Raw genomic sequence first — 11979 nt, forward strand, 5'->3', positions numbered from 1 at the left:
GTGATTTCTGCTTGGAGAAACCTCCATGTGAGTACAGTGCCCACCTGTGGCACTGATGGGGACTGCACATCCTCTGTGCCAGTGTTTCTCAAACAGCCTTGGCTCACTTTCAGGTGGGTCACAGCCTGCCCAGTGCCCCCTCCTTTGCCTGCCACACACCCAAGCTTTGCAGTTTCAGATTTGATGAAAGGTGCTTTGAACTATAGTTGGAAACGAGAGGCAGAAATCATAAAACAAACTGACAACACCAAAGAGAGGTCTGAAGGATTCGTCAGCAGTTTATTATTTTATTTTGGGGGTTTTTCCCCATACAAAATTCAAATAATTTGAGTAATTTGTGCAGATAATACAACCAATTCCTTTGCAGAACAACTAAGGCTGTGCTCTTAAGCCACCTATTAAGAAGTCAATCCCACTGAAATCAGTGGAAATGATTTTTGAATAAACTTTCCTAGGACTGTGTTGTAAGAAATTGATCTTTCGCTCATTCACACTATCTTAGCAAATGCAGATTGCAATGAAATCTTCAAGATAACTCTGCACAAAAGCCTATTTCTACACAGCATTATAAAGAAAGGAAGCTAACTACTGCAAATTAATAGACATAAGAAATGCAGCAGGAGATTCTCATCTAGGTAACCATGAATACAAGAAGCATCACTGGAAAAGAGAAATACCTTTTCATCTCCAGCACGCCTATGCTGGAAGCAGCTCCTAGCTATTTAGATTGCAGAGCCTGCACTGGTTTGCACTAGGTTCTATTAATCCAGCATGGATTGATGCTTTTCTGTGCATCTTGTATGGTTGGGATGTACTGAAACAGAGCATTTTACACCCTAGGTTGAAAACTATGGGAGCTTCCAGTGTATAGCCATACATTTATGTTAATATGTTTGCATGGGCATTATAGGAAATTGCCAGCTAGTGGCTTTCAGGATGGGTGAATCTGTCAATTTCCATTTCTCAGATCTTCTGTAATCTTAAATTCAGTTCTCCACATTTCCACGTATATAAAATTCACCAGCATTTTCATGCTAATTGATCCTAACAGATGCATGCTTGTGCATAATTTCCCCTACTATACACATTTCTGCAAAGCAGTTTCCCCCATCCTAGCATACTTTGTATCTTATTTTCACAAATATAAGCATTGCTATGTATGCTTTCCTCCAACTGCAGATTCTCGAACTGTGGAATGAGACTCTGTGGGGGGGTATTGTGATATGAAGTTCCAGGAAGGGAAGGATCCTGAGGTAAAACTGTGCCTTCATTCTCACTAACTGAGGTTTGATACTGCATCCATGGCCACAACTGCTCCATACTTTGAAAGCATCACCATGCCCCTTTGAACAGTCATGGCTTCCCCCAAAGAATCCTGGGAACTGTAGTTGATTAAATTTGCTGGGAGTTGTTAGGAGGACACTTATCCCCCTCAGAGAGCTAGGATTCCTAGAATTCTGTGGAAAGGGGGATAGACTGTTAAGCCACTCTATAGCTCTGTAGGGGGAATAGCAACTCTCAGCACCCTTAACAGACTACATTTCCCAGGATTCTTTGGGGGAAGCCATGACTATTTAAAGTGGCATGATACTACTACTACAGCTACCACCCTTGGAAGAGGCAAGATAGGCCTGGAATGGGATAACGGCAGGTTGGGAATAAAATTCCAGAGAGGGAAAAGAGAGATGGTCCAGATAGACACTTCTTGATTCACATTGCTTCCCTGGGGTGTGATGATCTCACCGCTGCACTTATAGCTCAGTCTGAACAAGACGCAATGCTTTCTTCATGTTCTCTATTACTGAAAAAAAGGAGAGAAAAAGATAGTGACGTGAATGATGATCACGGTTAAAAATAGAGAAAAGAAACTACCAAAAATCCTGCTGTTTTCCCCACCCCACTGACCTTTGGAAGCAACAGCTGGGATCTTCTTGCACATGGACAGCAAAACAAAAGAACCCAGAAATGCTTTGAGCTCCATCCAGTCAAGTGCAGGTGCAATGCAGCCACATACCAATTAATCTCTGCCTGGGCCCAACAGACCTCTGTTTGTTCTCCCTGTCCCCAGCTCTATATAAATGCAAAGGGGCCAGTGTGGGGAAGGGGAGATGTGTGCTTGGCTCCCCATATCCGGATCTTGTCTGAACCACAACCGTAAAAAGGTGGCGCGACCTTTTCACGATCATCAGGAACCTTCCTTGGAAGGCTCTTCAGCAACTGTGTGGCTCCGAGAGGCCATGCCTGTAGCTGCGGGAAGTGGCGGTGGCAAAGGTGCAGGGGGAGGGATTGAGTGGGTGGAGGGGACAAGAGATGGAGGCAGAGGGGCCTATTTTTCTTGGGGAAAAAACCCTCTCTCTGATTGGAAGGTCAGCGGTTGGAATCCGCTTGACGGGGTGAGCTCCCGTTGCTCTGTCCCAGCTTCTGCCAACCTAGCAGTTCGAATATATATACAGTGGAACCTCTACTTACAGACGTAATCAGTTCCGGAGGTCCATCCGCAAGTCAATCTGGGTTGCTGGTAGAAGCGCCATTGTGCGCAGGTGCATTCGGCGGCAGCACGCTTCTGAGCATGTGCAGACAGTGTCAGCCTCTTCTGCGCGTGCGCAAATGGCAGAAGCCGCTTCTGCACATGCAGGAATCGCTGCAAACCCAGCATTTACTTCCAGGTTTGCCGTGGTTGCAGCTTGGATTGGGCCCAAGTAGAGGCGGTCATAAGTAGAGGTTCTACTGTGTATATATGCCACAAGCACAAGGATAGCAGTGCACTGCTCCCCTGGCCAATGTCCATATGCTCAGAACATCTGAAACAGCAACCTGTGTGTGTAAGTATATGAAAGCTCCCCTTTGGATGCTGCACTAAACATGCAGACATCAGGGCATGGGGCCAGTAAAGCATACAGGCATTAGTGCTGTGCTGTCAGCTGTCCACAAAATTCTAGAATTTCTTGCTTTAATGGAAATGCACATGTCCAGGAAGGCTGCAGAGTGCAGACCACTGCTGGGATGATATGTAAGGTGAAAAAAGGAACCTCATTGTTGGTCCTACAACAATAGGATTCAGAATGCAGCAGTCTGATTGGTCCTGGAACAATAGGATCCAGAATGCAGCAGTCTGATTAGTCCACAGGAGCCACCCAATCCAGCTCCAGGTGGAAGTGAATCCGCAACCTGATTGGCCTACAGGAAAATCCTGGAATTAGCCAATAACGTGGGGCCCATTGTGTAAATAATGTATATAAAGCAGACATTCTGGGGGAACTTCCATTCCTCCTCACCACTATGAGCTGAATAAAGAGCATGAAATCCACTCTCGACTCTGAGTATATTTCATGCATAAACACCCCTTGGTTTCTTCAAAAGTAAGGCAAGCAAGACAAAAAAACCTGCACCCAACCTGTGAGAGTTTCTGTAACATTTTCTTTCCACTTTGATAATTTTTGAAAGCCATTTCTTTTCTCATTAATAAAAAGAGATTTTTAAAAATAATAATAATGCAGGAGGTAATTTTTTGGCACAGCAGTATGCAGAAAGTGCAGACCTGCTTTTCACTCTGGGTATTTTGTAATCTCCTGGAGGGGTTCACCTGAGCACTCCCTGTATGGGCAGCACAAACATAAGCTTGTTTTGAGGGATCAACTCACAGACTGGCAGGTCTTGAGGCTCATAAGTATAGAGTCGATTAGAGTATCTTCCAGTGATATCAGCCCTTACCGTGAGAGAAGGATCTGGAAAAGCAAACAATGCAGTCATCCCTGATATAACAGCATCTTACTCTTATTTCATGCTAAGAGGTAGGAATTAAGATTTTTGAGGGATGTTACTCAGTAGTCTGTAATGCAATTAATTTTAATATGGCCCAGTCTAGAGTCTGATTCCAGTTATGGTTCTCAAGGCAAGGACAACCCATAGTTTGCTGGTTTGGATGTGAAAGCAAACTATGGTTTTCTGAACACCTGGACATTACTAATTAATTAGTACAGCACTTGAAGGAGACGGAAGCAGAGGGATGAGAGAGCATGTGTGTAAGAACTTGTTCCTATAGCACCAAACAATAGTTTAGCATTAAGTGTGAACCAACCCATTGCACAACAGTAATGGATGGTTGGGATGTGGGTAGGAATCTATCTGGGCTGTCTCTTAGTTGAAGACCCAGGTCATTGAGCCTGAGCTTCCACCGCCGCCACCTGCCACAAACCATCAGGAGGTTTAACAAATTGAAGGACAGCGTCCTCTTTCTATGCTCTTCCCAATGGCAACATGCAGATGGGGACAGATTTACCTGCTTCAAGTCATTTACATACTGTCTTCTCTTGTATATTATTTACTACAAAGCTTGATGACTAAGCTCTTTAGTGACGAAACATCGGATTACCAGAACAACGTCCGAGCACTGAACCACTGGTATATCACAAGTGGACTCTTTATTTACTGTGTTTGCTGTTGTTTAAGATAAAACTTATTTGGGAAAGAAACTACCTTTGCCATTTTTATGGATGTTTAGTGTTTGTTTACAGATAGGTGCCTTGGTGATATTATCTTGCGTTGATTGCAGTAGTCATTGTATCACCACCCTGTTCATTGCAGGGGGACTTCTCTGTGGTGGTGCCTGCCCTGTGGAACACCCTCCCATGAGATGTCAAGGAAATAAACAACTATATGACTTTTAGAAGATTTCTGAAGGCAGCCCTGTTTAGGGAAGTTTTTAGTGTTTGATGTTTTATTGATTTTTTAATTATTATTATTAATAGTCTATTGGGAGCTGCCCAGAGTGGCTGGGGAAAACCCAGTCAGATGGGTGGGGTATAAATAAATAAATAAATAAATTATTATTATTATTATTATTATTATTATTATTATTATTATTATTATTATTATTATTATTTATTAAACAAACCAACATTGGCAAGAGTGGCAGCAGCAACAACAGCAGATATGTACTATGCTTATGATACTACTGTATTCTCTTGTTAATTATGCTCTTTTAGATGAGTATTTTGTATCCCTTTAGTTATGTTTTCTTTTGAAATCTTTCAGATAAACTTTTTTTGGTTAACTTTGTTGTGTTAAATGTGCATTCTGTAGTTGACCACCTTTGCAATGTTTTGTAGAGATCTGCTGCTGCAATGTTAGGCATGTATTTATTTTAAGTTTACATTACTGCTAGGAGCAGGCGACTTTCACTTTCCCTTCACCACCCCTGGGCTCTCCTGCAGTGTCAACCAGCTGCTGGAAATCCTCATGCTTCATTGAGATGAGGTTCCATTTTAGGGTTATAGTCACATCCAACACATACCTACAAACATGATTCGAGGCACATATTGTCCATCAGGTGACATGTTCTTGTCTGTTGTTTCATGCTGGCAGGGGAAAAAAAGAAAAGAATGCACACCATCTTAACCTTTAGCACTAAATCAATCATTGTAACTACAAACAATAAGTTTAATCTGTGCATTATATGTGCGCACCATCAGATTAAGCATGATGAAGTTATTCTGGCACATTTCTTGAATTTCTTGATTGTCCACGAAAACCTTCTTCAGTGCTGGAGAGAGCAAAGGAAGATTGTCATTCCAAGTGCAAAATACAAGAAATGCCAAGAGAGTAGGCAAGCATTCCTCTTTATTAGTGTGTCTTGGACCCTGCTGAACAGCAGCCTGAAGGGGGAGAAGGCAGAGTCACTCCACTTGCAGCTGATCAGCCTTCAAGGACACAGAGGAGAAGAAGGCACTGATGAGAACCAGCTGGCTTCAGCCTTCTCAAGCAGAGATTCCAGCAGCAGTCAGATGCTGGCAACAACTCTTGTAGCTCCTGGCCCTACCTTGCTGCTTCCTGCTTGTCTTGACCCCATGATCATCAGATTCCCTGACCCCTGGACCATCTGACCACATAGATTGCTGTTTGCCCAATCCTAAGACTGGACCTGACTTTGGATGCTGACTTGCCTGACCTCCAGGCAAGTACACCTCAGAGACTCTTCTGGTTGTCTGGCCTCCCAGCTCCACTGAATTCTGCATGCTGTTGTTCTACAATGAGACTACGACATAGAACAATACAAAATAGAACCATCCATTGTGGTCATATCTTCCATGACCCCGTCTTCCTCTTCACAACAGAAGACAGAACTGGCACCCCAGTCAAAGTCTTTCCCACCAAGGTAAGGGACACTGTATTTCTATTTGAATTAGAGTAAAGTTACCAGATGTCCCCGTTTCCTGGGGACAGTCCCTGGATTTACAAATCAGTCCCCATACAAAATCCTATCATTCCTACTGAAGTTGAAAAGTGTCCCCGGATTCATTGGAAAAAAACCTGGTAACCTTAAATTAGAGTCAAATGTGTATCCTGTTTCCTCTTTGCAGGGAATATGCAAGCAGCCACCTGAAGTGCAACACACAGTAGAATCATTTATGCTTGCAGAGAGATACAAGAAATTGTCGTTTCAAATCAAACATGCTTGATTTACCTTGACAATATGGACAATCTTCCAAATGGTGAATGACCATCAGTGGCTTATTACTTTTCCAAGGAGAGAAAAAAACGTATTAGGTTAAATGCAGATACATTTTTCTATCACAAATGGGACGATGGGCAAATGGTGTGGCAATGAATTAAGTAACGATTAGAAAGTACATTGAACAGGCTCAGAGAAATCCTCTGCAAAGGGACAAGAAAAGTAAGCAGTGTAGGTTTGTTTACGCCATCCCATAGTAGAATTCCCCTCCCTGACAGGCGCGGGTGAAACATGAAACCTGCAGAGCAACTATAACAGCCATATTTGAACGTCTGATACCTGTTGAATGGTCTCTTTAAATTTGAAGGTTCATTATTGTTCCACAAGATGTGTATGTCTTTAAGGGCCAGAGCAAATAACATGACCTAGTTTTACAGCTGTGAAACAGTATAGCAGGTGCTGCTAAGTTGTGTTAATTAAGCTGTGTCAGCAATTGGGTATAGTATATAAAGAGCAGCACCTAGCTCTCCCAGTACCCTGGGGGATGGGTCATGCTTATTGATATATTTAATGTAAAGGAGTTTTTGTTATTGTTATTAAAACCTAGCTAAAGTTATTTTGCGTTCCTTGTAATGTATGGTCTCCCCAGCAAGCTCTCTGCAGCACAACTAATCTGCAAATTGCCAACAATACCACCTTCCATATTTCATCTCAAGACTCCTACCTCATACATAAAGCCCATAACAATTTGGAAATGAATTATGTGAAAGTTGTTCCACCAGGCCTTTGGTCAGGGCGCAGCCTGACTCCCTCCTCTGGCAACCTGCACAGAATTTTGCTTAATTTGATTTTAATTAATTTTTATAATGAAATATTTTTAGAATGTGTGATTATTTGACTGTTTGATTATTTGATTGTTGTTAGCCGCCCTGAGCCCGGCTTCAGCTGGGGAGGGCGGGATATAAATAAATTTTTTATTATTATTATTATTATTATTATTATTATTATTATTATTATTATTATTTTATTATTTACTCTTCTATCAACCTGTAAGGTCCATTAGATCACTGGGGGGAATTTTACTCATGGCATCACACCTAACAGCAAGGGTGGGGAACCTTTTTGACTGTGACCCCACCCCATGGGCCAACTTTGAAACATGGGCGGGGCAACCCACCTGTCATTCACACGATGTCGTCATGATGTTGCACAGTTGACAGGTGGATTATCCCGCCCACCTGCCAAAATCCCTTGTGCTGGGTTCCCAAGCTTGGGAAGCACAACTCAAAGGGTGTTGCCAGCCCTAAGCTTTGCAAGTCTCCCCACGCTGCTCCTTTCCACCCCGGATGGAAATGGGAAGGAGCCACACGGAGCAAGTTTTCCCTTGCTGCTGCCTTTGGAGATTGAAAGGGAGCAGCATGCAGCTGCTTCAAAGTGCAGCACTGGGAGGGAGAATCAGCTTCCATTGAATGGAAACTGCTTCCCCATCCTTGAGTTGTAGGAGATATATGCATAGTTCTTACACTGTCAGCCTGGAAGGGATATTTTGTTAGAGCAAACCTCCTTCTCCCAAACAGCTTCAGGGATGGGATCTTACCTTTGTTTTGCCTGGTAGAGCCCTTCTTCATAAGTTTGTACCCAAGTTATATCATCTCCCCATCCTGGAACAACAGATTCAAGGTAGATCAGTGTCCATTCAATCATCCAATATATTTTTCAAAGTAACCTAAGCCAACAATGAAAATTGCAAATGTCCACCCTTTCCGTCTTTTTATAGAGGCTGATCAGTAGTTTGTACGTTATCCTCTCTGTTATTAGGCACCAATTTTCTCATGACATTTTTGGCACATACCAGGCGCACAAATATTTAGGTGAGAGCATGTGGGACAGTGTTTTCACGCCATTTGAAAAACCAACCCACCACCATATTCAAGGAGAAGCCACATTCTTCTAGGGCCTTTTTGGTGGTGGCGCCCGCCCTGTGAAACACCCTCCCATCAGATGTCAAGGAAATAAACAACTACCTGACTTTTAGAAAACATCTGAAGGGAGCCCTGTTTCGGGAAGTTTTTAATGTTTGATGTTTTATCATGTTTTTAATATTCTGTTGGGAGCCTCCCAGAGTGGCTGGGTTTGAATTTTCAAACCCAGCCAGATGGGTGGGGTATGAGTAATAAATTATTATTATTATTATTATTATTATTATTATTATTATTATTATTATTAATTAATTAGGTTAGAGTCTGGATGAAGTGATGCTTTCAGGCTAGAACCAGCAAGCAATGATCTTCATCTTTCAAGCTACCTCCCTGATCCATTGGTTATTTAAATAATAATAATTTCCTTGTCTTAAAAAATTTCCATACCTCGTTCAACACCTACTTGTTCTGAATGAACTTTAAAAAGGAATCAGATTGTGCAGGGATCCAAAGAACAGAGTGACACTACAGTACCTCTGGAGAGTGTCTGGGGAACTCTTTTTTCCTTTTTGATTGCCATTGCAAAATTGGAGGAAACAGCAATTAGCATGAAAGATAAGCCCAGCGCTGAGTGCATCTTTGTCTTCTTTCAACCCTCTTCAAGATAGACCTTGATAAATGGAAGAGAAAGTCAATGTTTTAACCTGGTATCTTCCTGAGAAGCTGTGCTTGTATGTGTTCTGATAAGATACTTTTTTTATTCTAAGAAAGAGATACGAATTTCCTTTAACAAACTACTGAAACCAAACCCACGTATTAATGAAAAAAGACAGGCAGATTACGCTGAATTATTAATAGCGATTTCAGGTTCGTTTTGTTTTTTGCCCATTAACACAATATCACTAAGAACAATCCCTCTGACTCTTATGAGCAGATGGTGACCAGGAAAGGTATACTTGTCTGATAGTCAAAAATCTCATTTTGTAGGGAAATGTTTGAATTTTCAAAGGGTAATTTTGCATTTTAAAAAAGTAGTAATTTAATGCAACCCCCTCACTCTTGTTTTATGGAACATGAAATGTTTAACGGAACTGAAATGGCTCAGTTTGGCTCAGTCAGTAGAATGTGAGACTCTTAATCTCAGGGTTGTGGGTTCGAGTCCCATGTTGGGCCAATAGATTCTTGCATTGTAGAGGGTTGGACTAGATGATCCTCGTGGTCCCCTCCAACTCCACAATTCTACGATGCTAGGCACAAAAAATGCCACAAAGCTTCTGATGATAGCTGTGATTTGAATTCATTTTTCTCCCACATCTAACCAGAAATTCAAATGCTAGGCTTGCCCAATACTAGGCAGTGTTAATAACAACAATAACAATAACAATATAATTAATAAACCCATAGGAACTTGGTTGACCTTCTTGTTGAATATTCAAAGGAGTGTTTCCTTTCATTGCACCAGCCCATTTCATGTTAAATTATGGTTCCATAAAGAAACAATTGCAAATTTCATTGAGCAACTAATCTCCGCTGTTCTCTCTTTTATTTTTTAACAAGACCTGGACAAAATGGGCCATTTGTAAACATGGCTGGTCGCGGCACAATCTTGTAATCTCAGAAGTTGGTCTCCCTTGAGTTCAGTGGGGCTTACCCAGGGAAAGGTGGACATAAAATTGCAACCTGAATTCTGCTAATATTGGCAAATTCTCTCAAGTGCACTTTGAAAGGGTCACAACAGATCGTAGTCGTAAATGTCTACTGAGAAGTTGTCACAAGATTGTACTGTGGCTTCTTCATTCTCCAGAAATTCTGAAATTGTAAAAGTAATTGCTTTTGTAGACAACTTAGGATTTCATGGTATAAGTATTTTACCTTCACAGTAAAAGACTTCATTTAAGAGAACCAATGCAATTTATACATATATACTCTGAAGAAAGTCTCCAAAGCGTTTATTCCCAGACAAATTGGTATAGGATTGCAGCATTAAGCTATAATCCTATACACTCTTAACTGGGAGTAAGTTCTATTGAGCTTAATTGAACATACTTCTGAGTAGACATGCATAGGATTGCGCCATTGACATCAGTTGTATGGAATGGCTCTTCCTCCATTTGTTCTCAGCCAAGAAATCTCTCCTGGGAACAAAAATGTTAGCTCCAAATTCTCTATATGGTAAATTATTACAGATAAAAGGAGACCTTAAACAATCAATATTATTACTGTCAGATGCAGAGGGTAGTATCAGCAAGCACTAAGCACACCTGTTTAAATAAGAAATTAAAGAGATTTCTTATTAATATCTTATTAATTAAAGTAATTAATAAGATATTGTTGAGAAACCATTTCCGATTTGCAAAGACAAAGTTCGCACCAACCATGGCAGACAAGATTCTTCAAAGTCACGCAAATCACTAGCCGCTAAACTTTACCCGGGCATTAAAATATAATTTTCTTTTTAAAATGAAACATTTTTCTCATTGGGAAAATCTCCCGCCCTCTTCCTTAATACAAGTTATAACTGCTGCTATTGGAAACCTTTGACCCCACCCTAGATAAACAAAATCCAGCAAGTCAGCAAGTTTTTACAACACTATGAAATCTACTTCAAATACAGGTATTGCATCCAAGAGATGCCCCTTAGTGAATATTTCACAGAAAATGCGTAGACCGTGTGTAACTTCTTCCTGCCCTGGTTTATTTGCTTCTTTTGTTTAAGGTAAATTTGCAATTAAAAGATGTTAAAAACTCTGGATTTTGCTCACCGGAGCTGATCAGTTGCGCCAGCGAAAGTTCCTTGCCAAGGAAGCAAATGTTTTAAAGTGGGTGTGATTTATAGATCTGAGAAGAGCTGACCTGCCTGGTCCCTTCATCCAGATTTTACAGCAGTATAGTTCCTTGAAAAAGGGATAGCAATGCCTGGCCCTGGCCCATCCCTCCCTCTCTCCCTCCCTCCTTCCTTTCCCTAAACTTCTCTGCAAGTTCTCATCCTGGCATATTGAATGCTCAGATTTCTCTCCCCATCTTTGCTTGTATCAGGTGTCATTGCATTGGAACGGAGGAAAAGTAGCGTTTTTGTGTGCATCTGTGGCTTTTCCTCCCAAATGGCTACAGCCTGGCTCCAGTTCAGTGAAATAAGAAACCAGCAATGAAAGTTGGAACTGGAGGTGCTATTGTTTCCAATGAATGGCTGAGTTCACTAGGACTCTGAGATTAGGGATGAAACTAATAGGAAGATACAACAGTTACCCTTTGTGCAGAAAAAATGTAATTAAGAAATCAAGGTAAAAAAAAAGTTTAACCGAGAAGGGGGGGGGACCCAAAGTCCTCACCTTTCACAGAATAATGATTGAGTTATGGATGAGTAAGGAGGGCGAGAGTTTTAAATGTGTTTTCTAATGCAGTTTTGCTGACTTCATTGTGCTTTCAGCAGAGAGTTGTTTACTTTGGTTACACACCTATGTTATCTTTGCCCCTTTTTGTTGCTTGGAATACACTGACAATTGGGACACCGATTAGGTGTCAGGAAATCCTGGATATGTGGGCAGCTCTCCCAGGTGGTGAACCTTTGAATTACAGGTGCCAGCTTTGCCACAGAAGTAGACTGACTCC

The 11979-nt window shown here is 41.5% G+C and overlaps 1 protein-coding gene across 2 annotated transcripts; it reads right to left on the reverse strand.

Moving 5' to 3' along the window:
• Positions 1-258: 258 nt before the first annotated feature.
• Positions 259-11286, reverse strand: AGR3 (anterior gradient 3, protein disulphide isomerase family member). Of its 2 annotated transcripts, none has more exons than XM_028751200.2 (8): positions 11133-11286; positions 8905-9040; positions 8049-8112; positions 6464-6516; positions 5466-5542; positions 5294-5357; positions 3642-3725; positions 259-1801 (listed from the first exon to the last, which is right to left on the reverse strand). In XM_028751200.2, the coding sequence occupies exons 2-8, from the start codon at positions 9005-9007 to the stop codon at positions 1752-1754; spliced, it is 495 nt and encodes a 164-aa protein (XP_028607033.1). In that variant the 5' UTR covers positions 9008-9040; positions 11133-11286; the 3' UTR covers positions 259-1751. The 2 variants fall into 2 exon arrangements, with proteins under 2 accessions (XP_028607033.1, XP_028607034.1); XM_028751201.2 differs by lacking the exon at positions 11133-11286 and adding an exon at positions 10022-10209.
• Between the last annotated feature and the right edge of the window lie 693 nt (positions 11287-11979).

Source organism: Podarcis muralis, chromosome 12 (assembly GCF_964188315.1).
Source record: "Podarcis muralis chromosome 12, rPodMur119.hap1.1, whole genome shotgun sequence".
Classification (NCBI taxonomy): Eukaryota; Metazoa; Chordata; class Lepidosauria; order Squamata; family Lacertidae; genus Podarcis; species Podarcis muralis.